Source organism: Indicator indicator, chromosome 1 (assembly GCF_027791375.1).
Source record: "Indicator indicator isolate 239-I01 chromosome 1, UM_Iind_1.1, whole genome shotgun sequence".
Classification (NCBI taxonomy): Eukaryota; Metazoa; Chordata; class Aves; order Piciformes; family Indicatoridae; genus Indicator; species Indicator indicator.
The window spans coordinates 130,927,012-130,951,679 of record NC_072010.1 but is presented as its reverse complement, the minus strand read 5'-3'; the positions used below and the strand labels follow the sequence as shown (position 1 = coordinate 130,951,679).

At 55.6% G+C, this 24,668-nt stretch overlaps 2 protein-coding genes across 2 annotated transcripts; both read right to left on the bottom strand.

Annotated features, from left to right (window-relative positions):
• Nucleotides 1–2,576: 2,576 nt before the first annotated feature.
• Nucleotides 2,577–12,115, bottom strand: ASB11 (ankyrin repeat and SOCS box containing 11). The gene is made up of 7 exons (XM_054383277.1): nucleotides 11,938–12,115; nucleotides 8,312–8,391; nucleotides 6,564–6,671; nucleotides 4,545–4,695; nucleotides 4,108–4,242; nucleotides 2,826–3,017; nucleotides 2,577–2,701 (listed from the first exon to the last, which is right to left on the bottom strand). Exons 1-7 carry the CDS (start codon nucleotides 12,113–12,115, stop codon nucleotides 2,577–2,579), a joined length of 969 nt encoding a protein of 322 aa, XP_054239252.1.
• Nucleotides 12,116–17,283: 5,168 nt separating this feature from the next.
• Nucleotides 17,284–24,668, bottom strand: PIGA (phosphatidylinositol glycan anchor biosynthesis class A). The gene is made up of 6 exons (XM_054397592.1): nucleotides 24,550–24,668; nucleotides 23,634–24,298; nucleotides 22,890–23,022; nucleotides 21,419–21,551; nucleotides 19,665–19,871; nucleotides 17,284–17,535 (listed from the first exon to the last, which is right to left on the bottom strand). The coding sequence occupies exons 1-6, from the start codon at nucleotides 24,666–24,668 to the stop codon at nucleotides 17,284–17,286; spliced, it is 1,509 nt and encodes a 502-aa protein (XP_054253567.1).

Genomic DNA, 24,668 nt, shown 5'->3' with positions numbered 1-24,668 from the left:
CTGGCAGACCAGCTGTGCTGCCTTGCTGCCCTGGCTGCCTGCCGTGGGTGGGAGGGAAGCACTCCTAGAAAAAAGCAGCCTCAGGCTTTTGACCCTCTCCACACCAACAGGCAGGGGGACCCTGCCCGTGCCAACAAGTTGGCATCACTTACCATCAGGACTTCTGATTTGTGAAGGCTCTGTCCCCTCCAAACTCTCTGATCTGATGTCTCCTTGATGTCTCCAGGAGGCAGCAGAGGGGAGGTGATTTTTTTTTGCTGGGAAGCTAATACCAGCAATAAATACAGGGCAGCTTCTGCTTGCTCCTTAACACAGCCCTTCCCGGGAGGCTGCCCGGCTTCGCATGCCTGCGTGGAGATTCATGTTCCAGTTTAAAGCCTTCTGCCAGTGAGATGCTGCTTCCCCTGAGCAGTGCAGCAGGACATCCATTCAGTACCACACAGCTCCGGATCAATCTCATCAGTTAGCTCCCCGCTGGCAGTGCAGACTGACAGGCCCCCCAGATGGGCCCTGCTTGGATAGCAAGGGGGGCTCTGCCTGCCTCCTGAGAGACAGAGCAGCTGAGCTGGCACTGAACCCGGGGCTGAGGGAGGGCTGCTGCCATCACACCATGCAGGTGCTGCTTGCTTGGCAGCATTTGACTTTCAGAGGCTCTTGAAAATGTGGAGTTGGGATCTCTGAGATTCCTGCTGTGCTGCACTCTACCAGGTCACTCCTGTCACTGCCAGCTTTATGGGCAGCAGACAGCACCCAGTGTGTGCACAGCCTGCAAACTGCATCCACTCCTGGCTGGGGCACTGCAGGCTCAGACTCACACTGCTGCCAGCATAACTGGTCTTGCTTTGCTGAATTATCTTACTTGTGCTGGATTGATTTGACTTTGTGGGATTGACCTTACTTGTGCTGAATTTATCCTACTTGTGCTGAACTGATCTTAGGAAAGTACACATTAGACCTGTGTCCAGAGAGGGAAAGTGAAATTAAGGGATTAGCATTGAATCAGAGGGGCTGCTTATGCTGGAGCAGGGACAGGAGGTGAAAGGCTGCTGGGCTCAGGCTGGACTCAGGCTTCAGCAGGTCAATTCCCCCCGGCTTAAGAGGGGTGGGCAGGGAAAATTGGTACCAGCATGCACAGGTCAGACTGCAAGCACTACATCTCATGGCCTGAGGAATGGATCATCAGCCTCTCAGACCTGTGAAGCTGAGCTCCTCAGCTCAAGAAGAACCTCAGGGAAGTGCTGGAGAGAGTCCATGGCAGAGCCCCCAAGCTGCTGCAGGCAGTGGAAGATCTCCCTGTGAGGCCAGGCTGAGGCAGCTGGGGCTTGGAGCTGGGAGCAGAGGAGCCTGAGGGCTGCCCTCAGTGCTGGGGAGAAAGATGTGCAGGGCAGTGTGGGGAGGACAGAGCCAGGCTCTGCTCAGGGCTGGCCAAGGACAGCACAAGGGGCACTGGGTGCCAGCTGGAGCAGAGGAGGTGCCAGGGCAAGAGAAGGGAAAGCTTTTTGCCTGTGAGGATGGCAGAGGGCTGGAGCAGGCTGCCCAGAGAGGTTGTGGAGTCTCCTTGTCTGGAGCCATTGCAAAGCCCCCTGGCTGTGTTCCTGTGTGAGCTGCCCTGGGTGCTGCTGCTCTGGGAGGGGGCTTGGATGGATGCTCTCTGGAGGTCCCTTCCAGCCCCTCACACTCTGTGACTCCTGCTCACACTGGTGGAAGCCCATCAGCTACTCCCTTGGTTTAACAGTGAGAGTGGATGGGCAAGAGGGAGAAGGTGCACAGACACCACAGAGATAAATAAAACACTGGATGCAGGGGGCTCTGGGGGAGGGTGGATGTGTGCACAGGCATCCACACACCTGTCAGGTGGATGGCAGCAGGCTGTGAAGGAACTGCAGCCATGGTACCCTTCACAGGCTGCCAGAAGTGTTTTTAATGTGCACTGTCACCTAGCAGCCGATGGGTGACAGCCACAGCAGGCAGCGAATGAAGCTGGGGTAGTTTCAGGCTGTGCCTGGAAAATTTGCCACAGATCTTGAAGAGAAAGTGGTAGGATGTAAATAAATCACCATTGGATGTGAAAAGGAAAACAATGATAGCCGCCTCCCACTGGATAGAAAACAAACATGAGCTGTAAGGTAAACTTTCTTTTTGCTTCCCCTGCTCTGGCTGGAGCTGCTGCTGGCTTTCACTGACCTTGGCTCTGTTTTTTATTGTGGCTGAGTAGCTACTCTGCTCCTTCTCTTGTCCCTTGGGTACAGGGTGGGTAGCGGGAACAGGGCAGGGAAGAGGAAGCTGTTGTTGGCATCCCTGGTTTTTGTCCAGGGGGGTTCTTGTGCTGTTTCTCACTTGTAAACATCTGTAAACATTGTATAGTTTGTACACATTCATTGCATTCCATTGTAGCTTGTAGCTTTGCTTGTCAGCACAGCTTCCTGTCCTCCCAACTGGGCTGGGCTGGCAATTGAACGCTGGGGGAATTTTCAACCCACCACAGGAGCCTTGGCTTGTTTTTCTTTGAGACACTGTTTTTGGAGTAAAAAAACCCTCTGTTCCTCTCTCTTTCCCAGGGCAGGGCAGGCAAAGGCTCATCGATAAAGGAGGAAGTTCCGCAGAGGCTCAGGCAGGTGCAGCCTGTGGATGGCAGACAGGCAGGAGCGCCCCAGCTGCTTCCTGATGCACAAGCGGCACAGCTGGGCGAGGCTGGCAGGACCTGGGCAGAGGAAGAGAGAGGAGAAAGAGAAGAGGAAGAGAACTTCCACCCAGCAGTGTCCTTGGCTAAAGGGAATAGAACCTGTTCTACTCCACAAGAAGAGGAGGAGGAAGCAGAGCCTTACCTTCCCGAAGCAGGAGTGCCTGCTCCACTTTGCTGTTGGGTATGGCGAGATCCAGGGCACATTTGAAGTCAGCATTCCTGCTCCTCAGGTTGGCACCGTAGTCTGCCAGCAGGGTGACCAGCTCCAGGCTGGAGCTCCGGGCAGCAGCGTGGAGCGGCATGTCCAAGTGCTTCCCCTTGTCCACGTTGGCTCCTGGAGGGAATAGCAGGGCATGGGGAGAGCTGGCAGGCAGCAGAAGCTGCCTCAGCCCCCAGCACACAGGCTGGTTCCCACCAGCAGCCTCAGCAGGTGGCTGGGGGTGGGTGGCACAAGAGCCTCCCTCAGCTCTCTCAGCAGCAGCAGTGCAAAATTGATCTGCTGTGTGGAACTCCCCTGAGCCAGAAAATCCTCTCTGTGATGAACCTGACCTTCAGCCCACTGGGTGTGCAAAGCCTACCTTGTGCTCTGCAAACTTCCTAAGAACATCAAACCTAACAGAGAGCATCTCCAGTTAATTACCAGGGGGAATAAACAACCCCTTTAGGTATCTCAGCACAGGAGGGTCCACCTTAACATGAGGAGGAACTTCTTCAGGGTGAGGGTCCCAGAGCACTGGAGCAGGCTGCCCAGAGGGGTTGCGGAGTCTCCTTCTCTGGAGAGTTTCCAGCCCCATCTGGATGTGTTCCTGTGTGACCCGTGCTGGATTCTATGGCCCTGCTCTGGCAGGGAGGTTGGACTCAAAGTTCTCCAGAGGTCCCTTCCAACATCCTGTGAGCCTGTGATCCCATGATCTCATTGTAGTAACTCAAGGAACACAGCAAGGGAAGTGCTTGCCCTGACTCTGCCAGGCCACAGCTGCAGCAGCTGGCAGTGACCCCACAGCAGCTAACACACAGTGCCAGCAGGAATGGATGCTGGCTCCTGGGCTGTGTCTGGACCTGCACTCATCATTCTTCTTTACTGCAGCATCCATGGCAGTTTCTCACAATCAGGAGCTGGTTTGGTCTCTAATGTCAGCCAGTGCTGCCTGTCACCACCCTGGGCAATGAAGCGTTTTATTGTCACACTCAGGCAGTCCCAGGGAGGTCTCTGCAGCTAGGGGTTTTTAGTGAGGAAAGCACCAATTCCTCATGAGTGTGGCACACATTTTGTATAGCCTCGAAGCAGTCTCACAGGCTGAGGCTGCACAAACACCTCCTGTAGAAGTAATCCATGATGTCTGCAAGGGAGAGGAAGCCTCCAGAGACCAGCAGTGCTGGTTTACACCACCCCAGCCCTCCCCCAGCCCCTTCTCCATCTGTACCTAGCTCCAGAAGCTTCTTGACGCAGTCTGTCCTCTGGTAGGTGCAAGCCACATAGAGTGGGGTCCCATGCTGCAAGTCCTCCTCATCAATGTCAACCTGGTGAGCCAGGAGGATCTCCATGCACTCCCTGTGACCTGTGGAGAGAAGAGCCAGCACTGAGGTGCTGCAGAGCAGAATGCACCCAGCTACCACCAAGGAGTCACAAGAGTCTCAGAATGCCCCAGGCTGGAAGAGACCTTTCTGCTCATAGAGCCCTGCCATGCCCCAGCCACCATCCCCCATGTCCTGAGGCACCAGAGCTACAGCTTCTTCAGCTGGGGTACACCCAGCCCACTGGTCTGCAGCAGGATGAACAGACACTTCTGCAGCCCCCTTAATACCCAGAGCAGATGCATCCCTCAGATGCTGTCTGCTTCCCCCCAGGCCTCAGCCTTACCTCTCTTGATGGCCTCGTGAATGGGTGACGCCAGGTGGCTCCCGGGCTGCGGCTTGGCCCCAGCCTCCAGCAGCATGCTGACACAGGCAGCACTGCCACTGCAGCAGGCATTGAACACTGGAGTCACCCCAGCCAGGGTGGCTGCATTCACCTGCAACAGAGGCACAGGCTCAGCAGGACCTGCACACACAGCAGGCCCCTGCAGCGTGCCTGCCCTGCACAGCAGCACTGCTCCTGCTGCTCCGCTCCAGAGCTGATGGCACAGAGCCAAGATCATCGAGTCCCTAGCAGCTCCCAGGGGTGCACAATGTGGCACAACATCTGCAACCTTCTCTGAGCTCTGTCCTTCTTCCAGAGCAGCAGTGACACTGCCTGCTGTGAATGCTCCTCCTGCAGTGCTGAGAGCAAGCTGGGGCTGGTCAGCCTGGAGAGGAGAAGGCTCCAGGGAGACCTTAGAGTAGCCTTCCAGTACCTGAAGGGGGGTACAGGAGAGCTGGGGAGGGACCTTTGACAGGGGCTGGGAGTGAATGGATTGGAGCTTGAGGGAATGGAATGAAGCTTGAGGAGGGCAGATTAAGACTGGAGATGAGGAAGAAATTCTTTAGAGTGAGGCTGGTGAGACTCTGGCACAGGCTGCCCAGGGAGCCTGTGGATGCCTCCTGCCTGGAGGTGTTCAAGGCCAGGCTGAATGAGACCTTGAGCAAGCTGTGCTTGTGGGAGGTGTCCCTGCCCATGGCAGGGGGTTGGCACTGCATGACCTTTGGGGTCCCTTCGAACCCAACCCATTCTGTGAATCTCTGAAAGCAGATTTTATTTCTTGAGTGCTGCCATGACTTTCTAGATTGGATCAACAGAAAGCCAGAACAGGCTGAGATGCAAATCCCTTTACTTTCTAGCTGCAAACATTTCCCTCCTGCTCCATGCCTTGACCTGAAAGCACATTTGCAGGAAGCTAAGTGTTGATGGAAACTCAACTCTTACTCCCTGAGAGAGAAGGAGCCTGGGAGGGTCTCTGCTCACATGCTTTTGCCTGTAGCTGTGTGCATCAGAGAGAAGGAATTCCCTCCCTCCACAGCTGATGGAAAACCCTGGCAGGAAGCCAGCCCCCAGCAGCCTGTAGAGGGACAGCTCAGCCCCTGGCTTGTGCAGGGGATAAGGCTGCTGGGGTTAGGTGTGAGGCAAGCTCTCACAGGCCACTTCTGCAGCAAGCCTGGAGCAGAGCAGTGCCTGTGCAAGCACCTAAGAGGCCATGGCATGCTTGCCAGCTCAGGGAGAAGAGGAGAGACATGGGAGAGGAAGGTGTGGAGAAGTCTTGGGCCAGAGGGGAGTCAGAGGACTTTGGTGCCAGTGCAAGCACAGAAGCCTCGCTGCCAAGGGGTCAGAGCACTGTGGCAGAAAGCCCTGGGCTCACAGAATGGGACTGGCAAGAGATGTCTGGAGACCTCCTGCTGTCCTCTGGGCAGCTCAGCAGTGGCCCAGGCAGGGATGTCTGGAGACCTTCTTCTGGGTAGCTCAGCAGTGACCCATCTGCCCTTGATCCCTTCCCAGACAGCATTTGTCCTCCTTCACTGGAACCCTTGACTTGCTTACAGTGCTGCTGACTCAGCTCCTTTGCCCACCAGGTGCCCAGTCCCAAGCCAGTCCTTGCCATCTCCAGGGTTTCAGCATGCTCCAGTGGTGCAGCAGCAAGTGACGCTGGACTGGAGCTACACCAGAGCTGGCAGCCAGGACTCCTGGTTGGTGCCTCCTCTGCTTGCTCACCTTCATAGAAAACCAGTGAGCAGAACTGGCTGGAACACAGCCATGAGGGGGCCAGGAGGTGGGCAAGGCAGCATGGCATGGGCAGATAACCAGGGTGTGGGCAACACCTCTCTGCTCACACTCTGGAGCCCAACATGCAGCTTGCTCCTCCTGGCATTTGCTGCCATCTGCCTGCATCCTGGCACTGCCCACTCAACAGCCCTGCTGATGCAGGCAGCTCTGGGCCCTTCTGCTCCCCCAGCACCCCCAGGGACCCACCTGGGCACCGTTCTCCAGCAGCAGCTTGGCACAGGCGACATGGCCCCCGAGGCAGGCCTGGTGCAGCGCCGACACACAGTCAGTGGTCAGCAGGTTCACGTTGAAGCCCTGCAAGGGAAGGGGAGGGGAGAGCCCTGCCTGTACTCCACGGCTGCTCTGGGGCTCGCAGGGCCACCTGGAGCCTGGCACAGCACAGCCGCGGGACTATCCAGAACATGGCATGGCACAGCCGCGGAGCCGCCTGGAGCCTGGCACGGCACAGCCGTGGGGCCGCCTGGGAGGGTGGCAGTGGTGCCAGGGGAGGTGCCTGTGCTGGGTTCTTGGGCTCAGGGCCCCAAGCACAGCAGCTGCTGGTGGTGTTAAAGAGGCAGCAGGGCCAAGCTGTGCCTCCTGCTTGTAGCTGTTCACAGGTCACAGCTCAGCACATGAAGGGCTCCATGGCCTTAGGGAGCACCAGGAGCTACACCTGGGGGCATTCTTTGATTGCTTCCTTCTCTGGGGCCATTCCAAACCCCCCTGGTTGTGTTCCTGTGTGAGCTGCCCTGGGTGCTTCTGCTCTGGCAGGGGGCTTGGGCTGGATGCTCTCTGGAGGTCTCTTCCAACCCCTAACATTCTCTGATTCTGTGATTCACCTCCCTGAACAGGGCTGCCTCTGGCACAGGTATCAGCAGCCTGGAGGGGCACCTTGGCTGCCCCACTGGAGAGCAAGAGGCTCCTCTGGCAGATGATTCCTCCCACACTACTCCAGCTGCTTCTGCCCCTCAGAAGACTTGTGTCCTGCCTACCTGGGGTGCCCAGCGTGTTTTACTCAGAGGTAGTAAGCACCTGGTGGCACAGATCCCACCCACGGTCCAGTCCCTCTTGTCTGACCAAGCAGGGAGCATTGCACCTGGAGAGGAAGGGCTGTGGCTGCCAGATGCCTCACTGCAGGGCTTTATTGCCCCAAACGACAGCCCTGATATCTGTTCCTGCACAACCACAGTCACAGGACGGCAGGGGCTGGAAGGGACCCCTGGGCATTATCCAGTCTGACACCCCCTGACAGCACAGGAACACATCCAAGAAGGTTTTGAAAGCCTTCAGAGGAGACTCCTTATCCTCCCTGGGCAGCCTGTTCCAGGGCTCCAGGACCCTCACACCAAAGGAGGAGTTCCTGAAGCCCAGGTGCAACCCCTGTGTTCTAGTTTGTACCCACTGCCTCCTGTCCTGTCGCTGGCCACCACCGAACTGAGCCCTGCAGATATCCCCGGACAAGACCCCACTCTGGCAGGGAGGGTGGCTTAGCAGTGCCCTCAGCCAGCTCCTCCAGCACCCATGGGAGACAGCAACCCTGCCCAGGAGGGGGAGAGCAGCGCTCCTGCCTGCTCCAGGGCGCAGCTCCTGGGCGCTGGGATCCCACAGACACGCTGGGGAGCAGAGGCAGAGCCCTGCTGGCTGCCTGGCGGCTGCCCTGCACTGTGCAGCACCGCTGCTGTGCAGCACCGCTGCTGTGCCATGAGTCTGCAGCTCAGGAGGTGGCAGCAATGCTCCTCTGCTGGGAGGACCTCTGCTCACCTTAGAGTAGGCTGCAAGAGCCTTGCTCCTGGCCTTGCCCCCAGCATCCCAACGAATGCAGGTCCAGAGGCATGCCTGCAAACCGCTGCATTTGCTGTGCCCTGCTGCAGCCTCCCAGCAGAGCACCACCTCCCAGCTGCAGCGCAGCAGAAGCTGTGCTGCCTGCCAGGCTGTGCTTTACCTGAGGGCTTTACCTGTGCCAGCAGAGTCTTCAGAGACAGCAGGCGGCCCTGGAAGGCAGCTTCGTGGAGAGGGGAGCAGTCTGCCCAGCTTCCTGCAACACACACGCAGCCGAGTCAGCTAGGGGAGCAGCAGGGCAGGAGCTGTGTGCGAACGCAGATCGGGACTGGAACCAGCCTGGGGGCGGTGGGTAAACCGATTTCAGCACAGCAGCTGAGGGCTCAGCACTCCTGGGCAAACTGGCTGCTTGCTAAGGGACCTCAACAAAAGCTTCTTGGCAGGACCTTTAGAACCAGCTCGGACCAGGCAGCCAACACCAGGAGTTTAGTGCTGCAGGGACTCACCAGGAACTCCAGAGCCCTGCAGCTCTGCTCCAAAGCACCTTAGCCTCCCTTTCCTAAGGAGCTCTTGTCACAAATCATGCTCCAGCTTCTCTTGCAGTTTCATAGGAGGCTCCTGGCAGGGAGACATGGGGCTGGCTTGGCCAGCAGAGGAACTCTAGCGTGTCCCTGGCAGCCTTATTGCCTGAGCTGACAATTCCACAAACAATCTCCTCCATCACAGACTACCAGGGCCAGATTCCATCTGCCTCCCCATTGGAGGTTTCACCAAAGACATGGGAGAATAAATTCTGCATGAGGCTTCACAGCTCTTCCTCAATCATGTGGAGCTGTGGAACTGTTGAGACTCCTTCCTGTAGGCTACCCCTGGCCCTTATCTTAATACAGATGTCATGAAACAAAGCTCCTCAGCACAGCTACTACAGACAGGCAGGGGCAGGCAGTCCAGTGTAAGCCCCTGGGGCTCAAGAGGAAAGCAGATTCACCAGTCCTGTATGAAAGCTTCCAGCCACACCAGGATAGAGAGTGCTGCACCTCTGCAGGGGGCAGCTGCATGCCCAGTGCCAGGGCACAGGAGCAAGCTGTGTGAATGCAGCAGCCCCAGCACCACTGCACTGCAGACACCTCTCCTCTTGTGTTTTCCCATTTTTCTCTATTCCAGCTCTTTGCTGAGGCAGGGAGACATCAATGAGAGGCACAGACACAGCCCTGGGGACTGGAGGGCAAGGACACAGCAGAGGTCCCAGCCTGGGCCAAGGGAGTTTCCTTGTCTTTCCCAAGAGCCAGAAAGGACTCCAGCTCATGGGGCTGGGGTTTAACCATGGTTTCCCATGGGGCTAGGGTTTACCACTGCTGTTTCTATCTCTTTAGGAGGCCCTTCCTGGGCTGCTGAGGCTGGAGGCTGGCATGGAAAGGGCAGATGCACAATATAACAGCAGCTTCCTAAGGACCAGATAGGCTGCACCAGGAGAAATGATGGGAAAAGGAAGCAGGCAGGGACTGAGGAACATTTTCCTGGAAATACCCAAACATACCCAAATCCCTGCTCCTGCTGGGGACTGAGACAGGCAAACTCAGTTCAGAGTCAGGCACAAATCCAGGCTGGGTGCAGAGTGGGTTGAGAGCAGCCCTGAAGAAAGAGCCTTGGAGGTCCTGGGTGCTGAGCAGCTCCCCAGGAGCCAGCAGTGCCTTCATGCAGCCCAGCAGGCAGCTGTGTGCTGAGCTGCAGCCAGAGGAGCGTGGGCAGCAGGTAAGGAGAGGGGATTCTGTCCCTTGGCTCTGCTCTGCTCAGACCTCACCTCCAATCCTGCCTCCAGTTCTGTTGTCCCCAGCAGGAGAAGGACACAGAGCTGCTGGAGAGAGTCCAGAGGAGGCCACAAAGATGATGCAAGGGCTGGAGCAGCTCTCCTGGAGCACAGGCTGAAGGAGCTGGGGGTGTGCAGCAGAAGAGGAGGCTCCAGGGGCACCCCAGAGCTGCCTGCCAGGACCTGAAGGGATCCTGCAGGAAGGCTGCAGAGGAACTTTAGCTGAGAGGGTCTGGAGACAGGCCAAGGGGGGAATGGTTTGAAGCTGAGGCAGAGCAGGGTTAGAGTGGAGCTGTGTGAGGGTGAGGGTGGTGAGAGTCTGGCACAGGCTGCCCAGGGAGGCTGTGGCTGCCTCCTGCCTGGGGGTGTTCCAGGCCAGGCTGGATGAGGAGCAGCTGAGTCTGGCTGAGAGGTGTCCCTGGGCATGGAGGGGAGGTTGTAGGAGCTGAGCTCTGAGGTCCCTTCCAGCCTGAGCCATTCTGAGGCTGTATGTGACACAGCCTGGGGCCCTTGTCCAGTAGGAAGCTTCAGTACAGGTCAGGCAGCAGAACTGCAGAGCCTTGCTGAGCCCTCTCCTGTGCTGGCACAGGCTGCATGCAGGTACAGCTCCTGCCTGCGCACTCACATGCCCCACAGCAGCTCATGCTGCTGCATGCTGCCATGCAACCACAGCAACCTACCTGCCTGCAGACTGTGGCAGATGTAGTTCCCATATGGGGCACTTCTTCCCCTCCCAGCTGTCAGTGCCATGTCTGACAATGCTGTGGCTTTTGGAGCAGCTGCAGAGCAATGGAGCAGCTCTGCTGCTGCTGTGTCCCCTCACTGCCAGGAGAGAGAAAGGGCTGTGAGGCTGCAGCTGGAGCCCAGCACTGAGCCCCAGCAGCAGTACCACATGCCCTTGTGTTTTGCAAGATGATCCCAGCATGGCTGTCTGCAAACGGCAACTTGCAGATAAAAATAGGCTGTGGCCTGCTAAACTTCAGGGCGCTTTGGTAAGAACCTGCAGGGAGCAGAAACTGTTTGATCTGTGTCTGCCCACAACTGCAGGAAGACCCCTGGAGTGAAAAGCAGAGCAGCACAGGACTGGGAGCATACTGTGGGGAATGACAGATAAATGAACAACCCACTGGTGCCTGTGCAGAAGGGCTTTGGAAACCAGTCCCTTGCTGCAGCATTTCTGCTGCCCACATCTCCATCCCTCTGCTCTGAGGGCCCATTTGGCACTGCCCATGCTCTGCTCACCTTCACCTGCCTGCCTGCTTGTGCTGGCACAGCTCATCACCAAGCAAGTGCCCCCAGGATATACCACACAAAGATCTGCCAGCTCCCAGTGCTGAGAGGAATCCTCAGGCAGGAAAAGCAGAGCTCCTTAATGATGAACTTGAAGTGCTGTGTGGGTTTAATTAGTGCAGCCACAGGGATACATCACCTGGCTGCTTATTGCTATGGCAGTGGCAGGAAGGACCCAAATCACTTGGGGATGACAGAATGGCTCAGGCTGGAAGGGACCTCAGAGCTCAGCTCCAACCTCCCCTCCATGCCCAGGGACACCTCTCAACCAGACTCAGCTGCTCAAGGCCTCATCCAGCCTTCAGCACCCCCAGGCAGGAGGCAGCCACAGCCTCCCTGGGCAGCCAGTGCCAGACTCTCACCAGCCTCACACTCAACAACTTCTTCCTCAGCTCCACTCTAACCCTGCTCTGCCTCAGCTTCAAACCATTCCCCCTTGGCCTGTCTCCAGACCCCCTCAGCAAAAGTCCCTCTGCAGCCTTCCTGCAGGATCCCTTCATGTTGCCCTCTCCCTGTCTGGGCAGTGGTTGGAGTCTGATATTTTGCATACCTGAGCAATGCCAGCACTGCAGAGCCCCCAGAAGTGGAAGGGACTTCAGGTTCCAACACTCCCCCATGCATTTAGCAACAGATTCCTCACTTCCCAGTCACAAAAGTGCAGCAAAGACAGAGTTCAGTGTTAGAGCCTACATGGTTTTACTTTACCTGGAACTATTCCATAGATCTCCTCTGCTATCCTGGCAGCTTCTTTCCTGTTGCCTTTGACAATATAGAAATGAGTCAGCAAAGCCAAGGAGATCTTAATGAGAAGCTTGAAGCAAAACAAAGCAAAAATGGCCAGGTAGATGTTAGTGACTGCAGGCAGCACAGCTCTGCCCTCCATTTTGCTTTGCTCTCTGAACTGCCTCCCAGGCTGGCAGGGTGGCACTCAGTGGCTATTCTTGGTGCTCCCTGGCAGCTATTTTAGACTGCACAGAACCTGCTGCTCCTCACTTACCAGAAATACATCCTGGGGTGGGTGTTTTCATGTGTGGCTGTTGGACACTGAAGAACAATACAAGGGAAGGGATGGGATGGGGTGAAGGTGCCATACAGGAACCAAACAGCAAGTCCTGCCCAGAACCACAGGACTGGGATGTTCAGGTGCCCCCCAGAGCCCTCACTCCCAGGCTGCATTTGCTGTGTGCTGGAGCAGGGCCATTTAAGGAGGCAGCACAGGTGAGGCTGCAGCAATTGCTCATCAGCCCAGCTGTGCTTGCAGTGACTCTCCAGCTGCTCTCCCACAAGCCCATGAGGGAATCCTCTCAGCTATCCACCACCCACTGCACCACCTCAGCTCTGCTTGGCTAAGCTCCTGCTGCTGCCTGGGCAGGAAGGCAGCAAACCGCAGTCGGCAATGACACAAAGATGATCCAAGGGCTGGAGAACCTCTGCTGTGAGAACAGGCTGAGGGAGCTGGGGGTGCTCAGCCTGGAGAAGAGAAGGCTCCAGGCAGACCTCAGAGCAGCCTGCCAGGACTTGAAGGGGCTCCAAGAAGGCTGCATAGGGACTATTCCCAAAGGGCTGCAGGGACAGGAGCAGGGACAAGGGTTTGAAATGAGAGCAGAGCAGATTGAGATTGGATGTGAGGAACAAATTGTGCAGCAGGAGGCTGCTGCAACACTGCAAGAAGTTGGCCAGGGAGGGAACTGAGGCCCCATGGCTGGAGATGAAGGTGAGGCTGGAGAAGGCTGTGAGCAACCTGCTCTAGTGGAGGATGTCCCTGCTGAGTGCAGGGGGTTGGATGGATGCCCTCTGGAGCTCCCTTCCAGCCCAGCCCATTCCATGATTCTATCTTATTTCAAACTATGCCTTTGGAGCTCCCTTCCAGCCCATTCTAGGATTCCATGACCTTGCCTTTATCTTTCCTCCCTTACAGAGCAGAGCCTTTTGTCTATGGCAGTGCTCAAGGAATTAGGCAAATCTGCAGAAGTCCACAACAGAGGTACAGCAAACATGAGCCTGATCCTGTCTGTGATGGTTTCACACTTCAGTGACACCAAATTGGGTACTACTGAAGTATTTTTCAAGGTCAGGCTGGATGAGACCTTGAGCAGCTGAGTCTGGCTGAGGTGTCCCTGGGCATGGTGGGGAGGTTGGAGGAGCTGAGCTCTGAGGTCCCTTCCAGCCTGAGCCAGTCTAGGGTTCTGTGATTTTTTCAAACCTGATAATGTTTGTAAACCATTTCCTTAGGAGCTTGGTTGTTCCTCTCTCTGTTTACACAATCTGACTGCAGCATCAAAAGGATCAACTCCCACAACTGCTTGGTTCTAAGCCTAAGCATATATGAAACAAACCCAAACCAACCAACAACTACCCAGGGGAAAGATCCTGAGGGAGAAAAACCCCAAAGTCTTTAATTTTGAAAGGATGGGGGAAAGCTGGACCCCAGACATGAGCCCATCACAGTGCAGTCACCTTCTCCCAGGGCACTCCAGACCCCCCCCCAGCACAGCCTGAGAGGCCTCTGCCATCCCTGCTCCCCTTGGGCTCCTTTCACATGGAATTTCCAGTTCCCAACACTCTGCCTGGGGCTTCACTCAGTGTCTGCTCTACTGCACTGTAAACAGCAACTTCCTCTGCCCTTGGGATGGGATTCCAGTGCAGATGGATGGATTCCAGTGCAGATAGATGGATTCCAGTGCAGATCAGTGATCCCATCAGTGACAGGTCCCTCCCTGCTCTGTGGAAGGTGTTTGGGTGTTCCCTTTCCTGCACACCAAAGCCAGACATGACTCAGTGTTGCTCTCTCTTCCTTGACACCTTCCCAGCATTTCAGCACCACCAAATGTTACCTATGAGCACAGCTGAGCCCTTTGGGGTTGGTCATTTCTGGGGACACTCATTAGCTCTCTTGTTATTATTAGTGGCATTATTGAAACTTTCCTATTTCAGCCCCTGGCAGCTTTTCAAACTGCCCAAAGTCGATGACATCAGGATAGGACAAGAAGGAACAGCTTTAAGGTGGAGGAAGGCAGATTGAGGCTGGAGATGAGGAAGAAATTCTTTCCAGTGAGGGTGGGGAGACTTTGGAACAGGTTGCCCAGGGAGGCTGTGGATGCCTCCCTGGAGATGTTCAAGGCCAGGCTGGGTGAGGCCTTGAGCAAGCTGGGCTGGTGGAAAGTGTCCCTGCCCATGGCAGGGGTTGGAACTAGATGATCTTTAAGGTCTCTCCCACCCCAGCCCATTCTGTGACTCAGCCCTTCCTCCCCTGCAGCAGGCCAGGAGCTGAGGCACCCTCCCAGCTTGTGCAATAGAGTTGCTCCAGTGAGCAGGTTTGCAGTTGGAGGAGTCAGGCATGAAACTCTGGAGGCAGCTTCTGCAGACAGCTTTTAATAGTCACCTTCCTCAGCAGCAGCCCAAGCAGCAAGCAGGAACACGAAGCAGATGTTCTGCCCTTCCTGACTGCATGTTCCCACAGGCTAATGGAAAATCCCCAGCCTTAAAGGGCAGGCACAGAACTTCCAGGCAAGCTGCAGACCCAGCTGGAGCACACCAAGGTTTGGCACCACTTGACCTGACCTCCACTTTTACTGCACAGCTGGAAAAAATAGACTGCAGTAGAGTGCAGAATGCAAGATAGAAAAGGCTTTTTAAAAACTCTGGTAAAGAAACCAGGCTTGGTGTGTGGCTTGGTTTCCCTGCTCAATGATACCAGGAAATGTCAGCCTGGAGGTTGAGTCCCTGCACAGACAAGGCTCAGGGAACAGCAGCCTCATATTGCACTATTAGTTTACTATTAATTTACTGTTAATAGTGGCTAACACTAGGGCAATACTCAAAAGTCAGTCAAGTGTCAGAGTTTTAGTCTTCAGTGATGCCTGAAGAGAACTGAACCCAGTGCCTTGGGCAGGGCATGGTGCTGGTGACAGGAAGGAGACAGCCAGCCCCTGGGATGCAGCCCCAGGAAGAGGAGACTGAGCACTGCCAGCAGACACAGGGAGCTCTGGGGGCTGGGGGCTTTCTTCTCTCCATGAAAAGCACACCTAGGGGTTACTGTCACTCAAGGAAGGCCTTCCAAAAACACTTCTGCTGTGAGCACAGGCTGAGGGAGCTGGGGGTGTGCAGCCTGCAGAAGAGAAGGCTCCAGGGGCACCTCAGAGCTGCCTGCCAGGACCTGAAGGGATCCTGCAGGAAGGCTGCAGAGGAACTTTTGCTGAGGGGGTCTGGAGATAGGCCAAGGGGGGATGGTTTGAAGCTGAGGCAGAGCAGGGTTAGAGTGGAGCTGAGGAAGCAGTTGTTGAGTGTGAGGGTGGTGAGAGTCTGGCACAGGCTGCCCAGGGAGGCTGTGGCTGCCTCCTGCCTGGGGGTGCTGAAGGCCAGGCTGGATGAGACCTTGAGCAGCTGAGTGTAGCTGAGAGGTGTCCTTGGGCATGGTGGGGAGGTTGGAGGAGCTGAGCTCTGAGGTCCCTTCCAGCTTGAGCCATTCTGTGCTTCTGTTCCACTTGCAGAACCTGTCTGACAGTGTCTCTGATGTAGGCTAGGTGAAACTACACACACTGAGCCCTGTCCCTCCCAGCCAGGGCCTGCACTGCCATTTTGGTCAGAAGGAAGAGAAAGGAAATTTTTACACCCAACCATTCAAAAAAAAAAAAAAAAAACAAACCCAAAACCAAACCCAAACAAAAAAGCAACCCAGAAAAATCCCAAAACCAAAGCAAGAGGGGGTGGGAGGGTGGAGAGAGAGAGCCAGCACAGTGCTGCTTGTTGAGCCCTTCAGAGGTCTCTCTTGTGCACACTTTGGCATGGTCTGCTGGAGGAGCTTGCAGGCCTGGGCTGTTCCTGAAGGCTGAATTATCTCCAGCTGACAGAATTGCTTCTCCTAGGTGCTCAGAGAAACGCCATCAGCTTGACAGGACCTTCCCACAGGGCAGTGAGCAGCACAAACCTGGCACCTGCTAAAAGCCATCAACAGTTCATGCTGGAGCTCTGCTTTGATAACAGGATGGTCCCACTGTGACGCAGGAAGGACTCCTGAACAGCAACCCTGCAGGCAGAACACTCACAGGGACACAACTGCTAGGACTAAGGCTCTGAAATGTCCATGGGCATGGACTGCAGGACTCATGTCCAATGCCAGGGTCACCTCTTTGGGGGAGGTTGAACTAAACAGTGTCCAGTTCTGGTGTCCCCAGCAGAAGAAGGGCACAGAGCTGCTGGAGGGAGGCCAGAGGAGGCCACAAAGATGATCCAAGGGCTGGAGCAGCTCTGCTGTGAGCACAGGCTGAGGGAGCTGGGGGTGTGCAGCCTGCAGAGGAGAAGGCTCCAGGGGCACCTCAGAGCTGCCTGCCAGGACCTGAAGGGATCCTGCAGGAAGGCTGCAGAGGGACTTTTGCTGAGGGGGTCTGGAGACAGGCCAAGGGGGAATGGTTTGAAGCTGAGGCAGAGCAGGGTTAGAGTAGAGCTGAGGAAGAAGTTGTTGAGTATGAGGGTGGTGACAGTCTGGCACAGGCTGCCCAGGGAGGCTGTGGCTGCCTCCTGCCTGGGGCTGGATGAGGCTTTAAGCAGCTGAGTCTAGCTGAGAGGTGTCCCTGGGCATGGTGAGGAGGTTGGAGGAGATTGGCTCAGGCTGGAAGAGAACTCAGAGCTCTTCTGTGATTCTATGAAATACTTTTAAACAGGTCTCAAAATAAAAATCACAGTAAAGATCAGGAATTAGCAGAGACTGCTGCAAGCTAACCATGTCTGTGTTTGGCTCTCGCAGTTCTCACTGTAGTTCAGTCACCTTCTAGACCAGTCAAGCTGTCAAGTACAACCTATTCTGTTTCTGCCTGCAAGGCTTCTGCCACAGCCCACACTCCATGTTCTGCTCCCAGCTTGAAGTGCAAAAGGGATGTCCAGACACCTGCATGACTCCAAGGCTCAATGAGAACATCACCCTAAGTTGAGGTAGCACAGTTGAGCAAGTCTCTGTCCAAGAGCTTCAGAAGGAAACTGCAGACTGCCAGGAGCAGAGTCCCCATGGCAGGCACAGAGCCCTCGGTGCCCCCAGCGTCTTCTCCTCTCCACCTCTCAGGAGCTTGGGACTCTTCCTTTCTTTCCTACACAACACTGCTTGGTCCATGCACCTTTAGGTCCTGTGGCATCTCTTGCAACATCAATGATGGAATCTGGAGTCATCCACCTCAGGAGCAGCAAGAGCAGGAAGTTGAGGACAGCCAGGAGAGCAAAGATGCGGCCGGTGACCGGGCCACAGTGCGACATGAGTCTGCCCAGCCGCAGGGCCATGGGCAGCACGGCCTCAGCTGCCACCCTGCTGTATACCTGCAGAGAGAGACACAGCAACAGCTTCAGGCACTCTGCCCCTGCCCCAGGAAACACCCACAGCTCAGTGCCACACAACCATACAGTGCCAGGGATGTCACAGTGCCAGGGGTGTCACAGTAGGACATGAGCCTGCCCAGCTGCAGGGCCATGGGCAGCATGGCCTCAGCTGCCACCCTGCTGTATACCTGCAGGGAGAGACAACAACAGCTTCAGACACTCCACCCTCTTGGTAGCAACATGGTGATAAGGTCTGCCCTGAGCCTTCCCCTCTCAAGGCTGAACAAACCCAGCTCCCATTAGCATGCAAAATGAATTCTCTATCCCTGACACCAAAAGGGACAAAGGACACCCACAAAAGCCTTGAGGATCTGCAGTGCTGATCTGTGAGTGCTGTTCTGAAACTGCCTTTCATTTATCTGAGGAGAAAAAGGCTTTTGACAGCTCTCCAAAGCACTGCACTGGGCAGGGTGGCTGCACCACCTGACTCTCCAGTGAGGCTAGGGCCAGAGGGATGGGTTTGGGTCATTCATTGAAGGGGTTCTCATCTCATATTCACAGCAGGCAGAGACAGGCCAAGGGGGAATGGTTTGAAGCTGAGGCAGAGCAGGGTTAGAGTGGAGCTGAGGAAGAAGTTGTTGAGTGTGAGGCTGGTGAGAGTCTGGCACAAGCTGCCCAGGGAGGCTGTGGCTGCCTCCTGCCTGGGGGTGCTGAAGGCCAGGCTAGATGAAGCCTTGAGCAGCTGAGTGTAGCTGAGAGGTGTCCCTGGGCATGGTGGGGAGGGTGGAGGAGCTGAGCTCTGAAGCCTCTTCCAGCCTGAGCCATGCTAGGGTTCTGTGACTTCCCTACACAGAGGTTTCTGGTTTGTCCTTTTCAGTATAGGGTTGTAAGGGAAACTGCAATCTACACTAACCTCTGTAAAAGCTCTGCAGCTGAAATGCTGCTTGCAGTGACAAACTATCAAGGGCACTGCATTGGGGGTGCTTCCAAAGGGTCACACAAACTGGTCAGACCTGATGCTTCAGCACTGACACAGCAGATACACCTCTGAGTGCACACAGTGTAACCCAGAGGCACCAACTCGGCTGCTCCCTTGCCTAAGGCAGAGGGCTGCAGGCAGCACTCTTCACTACCACCTGAGCTTTCACACTGACCTGCAGCTTGAATCCTGACATTAGAACTGCTCCCAGCATGAAGGTCATGGACCTGCTGGGGTGGGGCCAGAGGAGGCCACAGAGATGATCAGAGGCTGAAGAACCTCCCCTGTGGGGAGAGGCAGAGAGAGTTGGGGCTGTTCAGCCTGGAGAAGAGAAGGCTCCAGAGAAACCTTAGAAGAGCCTTCCAACACCTGAAGGGAGCTACACAAAAGCTGGGGAGGGACTTTTGCCAAGGGCTGGGAGTGATAGGATGAGAGGGAATGGATTGAAGCTTGAGGAGGGCAGATTGAGACTGGAGATGAGGAAGAAATTCTTTAGAGTGAGGCTGGTGAGACTCTGGCACAGGTTGCCCAGGGAGGCTGTGGCTGCCTCCTGCCTGGAGGTGTTCAAGGCCAGGCTGGATGAGACTTTGAGCAAGCTGGGCTGGTGGGAGGTGTCCCTGCCCCTGGCAGGGGGTTGGCACTGGATGATCTTTGGGGTCCCTTCCAACCCAACCCATTGTCTGAAAAACAATCTCAGCAGTGTGCCAGGGAACTGCCATCACACCCACAGCTTATGGCAATGCAGCTGTGCCCATCCTGCCAGCACTGCACTGCCTCTCAGCACTGCACACCACTTGTAAGCTGATGCCAGACAAATCTTCATCATGGCCTCTGCTGTTCCTTTTCACACAACATTTCCCAACACTGCCAAGAAAGTCACTTCATGTGGAAAGTGGAAAACAAATAGATGGGCAGGAATGTAGCCAGCGCCCTAGGCTGCTCCTCAGAATGGTCACGGCATGAGAAAAATGCAGGTAGATAAAAGCTCACCTATTTAGGGGGGGGAAAAAAAGAGCCTTTTGTGAAGGTGTGTGAAGCAGGTGTTGGAGTGGGAGCACAGAGACTACACAGAGTGCACACAGCAGTGCTGCACAGCAGGAGCTGCTGCAGGACTGACCTGAGCAGAGGGTAAAAGCAGAGCTATACTCACCTTCTCAGTCCTCTCTGCCACGTTCCTCCAGGTGTAGAAGGTCTTCACCTCCCTGTGCACAGCCTCAGGGGATGGCAGTGCCCCTGACCTCAGCCGGGCAATGGCTTGTTCCAGGCCTCCACAGAGGGATCTCACAGAGGGCTCACACAGAATGATGAGGCTCTCTGGCAGCACCTCAGGAATGCCACCCACTCTGGTGCTCACCACCTGGCCAGGAAGCAGAACAAACACCACTGAGCGCTGCTGCTGCTGCTGCACAGGGCAGGCACAGCACCCAGCAGCAACAGGAAACAAAAAGCATCCAACCAGAGGCTGCAAGCTGGGAATTCTACCTCTACCTGGACTAGATGTGTAGGCCTGGGAAAAAACCTGGCACAGGGGATTAGCTTTAATGTTGGTCAGACTGACTGCTTGGAATGATGAGGGCTGCCCTCATTGCTGGGGAGAAAGATGTGCAGGGCTGGGGCTGGAGCCAGGCTCTGCTCAGGGCTGGCCAAGGACAGCACAAGGGGCACTGGTGCCAGCTGGAGCAGAGGAGGTGCCAGGGAAAGCTTTTTGCCTGTGAGGGTGGCAGAGGGCTGGAGCAGGCTGCCCAGAGAGGTTGTGGAGTCTCCTTGTCTGGAGCCATTGCAAAGCCCCCTGGCTGTGTTCCTGTGTGAGCTGCCCTGGGTGCTGCTGCTCTGGCAGGGGGCTTGCACTGGATGCTCTATGGAGTTTCCTTCCAGCCCCTCACACTCTATGATTCTGTGATGGAGTCACTCAGGTTGGAAAAGACCCTTGAGATCATCAGGTCCAACCATGAAGGCAGCAGGAGGTCAGCAGGGAGCAGCCTTCATCTAGTGAGTGGTTGCTACCCTTGCTGAAGCTTTGTCCCAACCCCATCTGTGTCACCAGACTCTGGACCTTCTCTCTGCAATCCCTCATGAGAACTGTTCCTGTTGCTTGGGGAGAACATCATCTGCACCTGCCTGCAGCTGATGCTTTCTGAAGCACTCTGAACATTTACCTTAGCTCCTTTGCAGTAACTTTAATCTGAATTACTCCTTTGAGAGGGAATCAGAAACTAAGCCTGAGGTCACCCAATCAGCTCTAAGCAGCAGGCACTATGACAATTGCAGAGTTCCCTGCCCTTAGGTGGAGGCAGAGACTACTGCCAAAGGAGTAAAGAAGCAGAGCCCCTCCCAAGTGCTGTAATTGTTGCACATCAGATCTCTGTCAGGCTTCTAAAACACCTCATGTGAGAAGCTAAGCTCTTTGTGGCTGCTGATTTAACTTTCTTGGAGTTGTTTCCTCTTTCTCTCCACACCCCATGGCAAGGCAAATACACCCCCAGCTCCTTTAAGCAAACAGATGGCAGTTGTGGATGCAAGAAGAAAGCAGCTCCAGCACAATGCTGCAGGCTGCTGAGTCCCTAGGCCTGACTGGCCATGCCCATGAGCCACCTCTCTGCGGCTCCTCCACAAGCAGTGGCAAAGTAAAACCTGAAACTCAGTGCAGGGGCAGGCACAGAAGAGGCAGCCTGCTTAGCTCAGAGACCTGCAAGTCAGCACATCTCCACCTTATGACCAACTCCACACAAGGTTCTTCTGGGAGCTTCAGCAGCTTTGTTTAACCTTTCTGCCCCAGCTTCCAGGGACCTCTGCTCCTCACAGAGCCTCAGATGGAATCAGATGTTGCAAGCAAGCACTGTTTAAGTCCAGGTGGACTCAGGCATTCTAGAGAGCTGAGAGTTCTTCATTACTGTTGTTTCTTACCTGTAAACCACAGCTTGCTGCTTCCACAATTGCCATGCAAAAGGCCTCAGTGAGGGAAGTGTTGAGGAAGATGTGCCCCTGGACTAGAACATTTCTGACATCCTGGTGCTCCAGGGCTCCTAGGAGACGTACCCTGCATGGAAGAGCAAGAAGTGAGCAAACAAACAAGAGCTGAGCACTAGGTCTGAGCTGCAGTAATGCTGCCCTGGTGTTACACGGACTGGAAAATGTGCCAGTGCTGCACACCTCTGGGCTGAGAAGAACACAGGCACCTGGGATCCACTCTCTCTCCAGGCTGTCCCAGCCATGGACAGACAGAAGGCTTTGCCTCTTCCTTCACTAAAATGAACTCCTGAAAATAAAGTTGACGGGGGAGAAATGTCTTTGCCTTCAAAGCACTGCTGCTAAGCTTTGCTGTTGTGGAAGGAAAAGATGGTAAATCTTCATGATTTCCTTCTTTCCTGCCTTCCTTCCTTTGGATCCATCATCTGAAATTTCAGTGTGAGCTCTGATCGCTCTCAAAGTCTGAGGGGGGAAGAAAGGTATTTAGGCTGCAATGACCAGGAGCTATTATTTTGAAGAAATCCTGGGAATCAGAAAAGGGAGAAAGAAGAAGGATGCTAACAACTTTGCCAGAGCAAGCACTGATTGAAGTGCAGAATGGGCAACAGGAAAGAACAGAGAAAATGGAAAAACAAGAACCTGGTGCTTGCCACACAAAACTGTCTTTGAAGAGCAAGGAAACCCCAAAGCCAAATGCATGTGCACAAAACAAAGCAGCACTTGAGACCATGCTCAGAGCATTATCACAAGAACACACAGAGGTGTGCAGCACTACCCTGGAGAGTTTCCTCCCAGAACAGTGAATTCCCAGCAGTCTGCTTCTGGAGTAGCAGTGACAAAGTAGCTGACACCTTGTGCCACATGGCGACAGGGGACCCAAACACCAGAGTGTCAGAGGAACAGGATCACTAATGACCCCCAGGCTGGCACAAGCTGCCTGGACCATAGGGAAAGGTCCAGGTGGAGGCTGGCAGCTTGTGAGCTCATTTGCCCCCCTGGCTGCATGCCTCAAGCAGGAGCTGTGTTGGCTTCTCAGGCAGTCTGTGTGCTGCTGCTACCCTGCTCCTGGAGAAGGACTCCAAGATTTAAAGTTGGGCTTGATGACCTTGGAGGTCTTTTCCACCCAAACCAATTCTATGATTCTAGTTTATATCTAACTAAAAGCTTCCAAGCTTTTCCCTGGCTTGGAAGAAGGTTCACACAAGGTCCTTCTGTGAAGTAATTTGCAGGCTCACAGTCCAGCTCCTACAGTCCTCAGTCAGTATCTGGCCTATCCACCTTGCCCTCAGTAACACTTTCCCCAGCCTCATGTTTCGGGGTGGGTGTTTCAGGGGGGCAGGCAGGCAGAAGAGCTGTGGCTGCTGGCTTCCCACCCCTGAAGCGCACTGAAGGGCAGCAGAGAACAAACCTGTCGTGGAGCTGGTACCTCTCCCGCACCTCCTCCAGCACGATGCGCTTTGGTCCTTCCCCTCCAACCAGGAAATGTAACTCTGGGTACTTCTGGCAGAGCTCAGGGATGATGCCACTAAGCAAATCTATACCTAAGAGCAGAAAATTCAGGGCAAACTGTTATTGCATTAGATTGGAGAGCTTAGCATGATTGCCACAACTCCCCAAGAGAAGAAAACCCAAATCCTCCTGAAGTCAGTTCCACTGCTGAACACAACACTCAGAAAAGAAGGCAACTTCTGAACCATTAGCAGAGAGCTAGGAAAAAAAAAAAACAAAACCTGCTTCAGCTGTGTTTCCCATTCAAGCAACCTGTGTTGCTTGAATGAATGGGAAACAGTTCAAACATTTCTAACAGAATATAGAGATCAGGGCATAAATCATGTCCCAAAGTCAAACCTTCCAAATGTTCTAATATTGCAGGTACTGAAAACACCTCAAGAAATGCACCTGGGAGCCCAGCAAGCAGCAGGGAGCTGCACAGACAGAAGGGCTCAGGGCTGTCACCTTACAGCTCCCATTTAAAGGCCAATCCCCACCACAGACACAGCGTGAGCGGCACCAAACCAAACCCTTCCTTACCGTATCCTACAGAAAGGCACAGCCAGAACAGGCTCAGGTTTTGCCCCCCATTAGGATCAAAGGATGGGTCAGAAGGGACCTCCAAAGCTCATCAAGTCCAACCCCCCTGGCGGAGCATTACCTTTCCTATACACCAGCCTGCTGACTACGACGATGGTCACTGTTTTGTCATCCCTCTGGGAGGGCTCTGGGGTGAAGTCCGTGGGATCCACGGCGTTGGGAATGACCGAGACGATGCGGGGGTCCAGGGCAGCTCGCAGCACCGTGTTCTCCTTGCTGGTGTAGGAGACGCAGATGATGTGGTTGGTGTCACATAGGGACACGGTCAGAAGCTTGTTGGTGAGCACCGAGCTCACATCCGCGAAGCCGAAGAGGGAGTGGTCGGTGAACACCGTCCGCAGCCCCATGGTCTTGGCGTGGAAGAGGGCGTCGTGGGCCATGGCCGAGAAGGAGCTGTGGGCATGGACGATGGTGACCCTCTCCCTCACGAATATGTACCTGAGCAAGGGCAGGCTGTGGAAGAGCGTGGTTGCCGTGGACTGGTTGTACATTACCTTCAGGGGCAGGTAGTAGACCTTCAGGCCGTTGGTGAGGTAGCGGACGCCCTTCCGGCAGCCGTAGGCGTGGGTGACCACCAGGACCTTATGGCCCCGCTCGATGAGGCACTGCGACAGTTGGTAAATATGGCTCTCCACGCCCCCCATGTTGGGGTAGAAGAAGTCCGACACCATGCAGACGCTGTGCGCCCGTCCCGCCGGGCCCCTGCCCGCCATCCCGGGCCTGCTCCTGCCGGGGAAACCACCACCAAGTGCCATCACTCGCCGGCAGCCGCCCGCAAGGCCACTCGAAGCCCTCGCCGCCGCCGCCGGGCCCAGCCATGCCTGCCGCGCAGGCCGCACCGCCGCCCCTGCCGGCGCCGCGCACGGAGGGGCAGCCGCCGAGGGCCCTTTAAGAAGGTGATCGGCGGCGGCCGCCTCGGGGGAGGGGGGAAGCGGGGGAGAAGGGGAGCGCGTGCGCCCGCGCGCGCGTGCACGTACCTGCCGACCGCCGGCGCTACGCGGCCGCTTCCCGGCGCCCTCCCATTTCCGGTCACCGCAGCAACCGCACGCCCGGGGCCCGCCCCGCGCTCCTGCCCCCGGCCTGCCGCGCCGGCCAT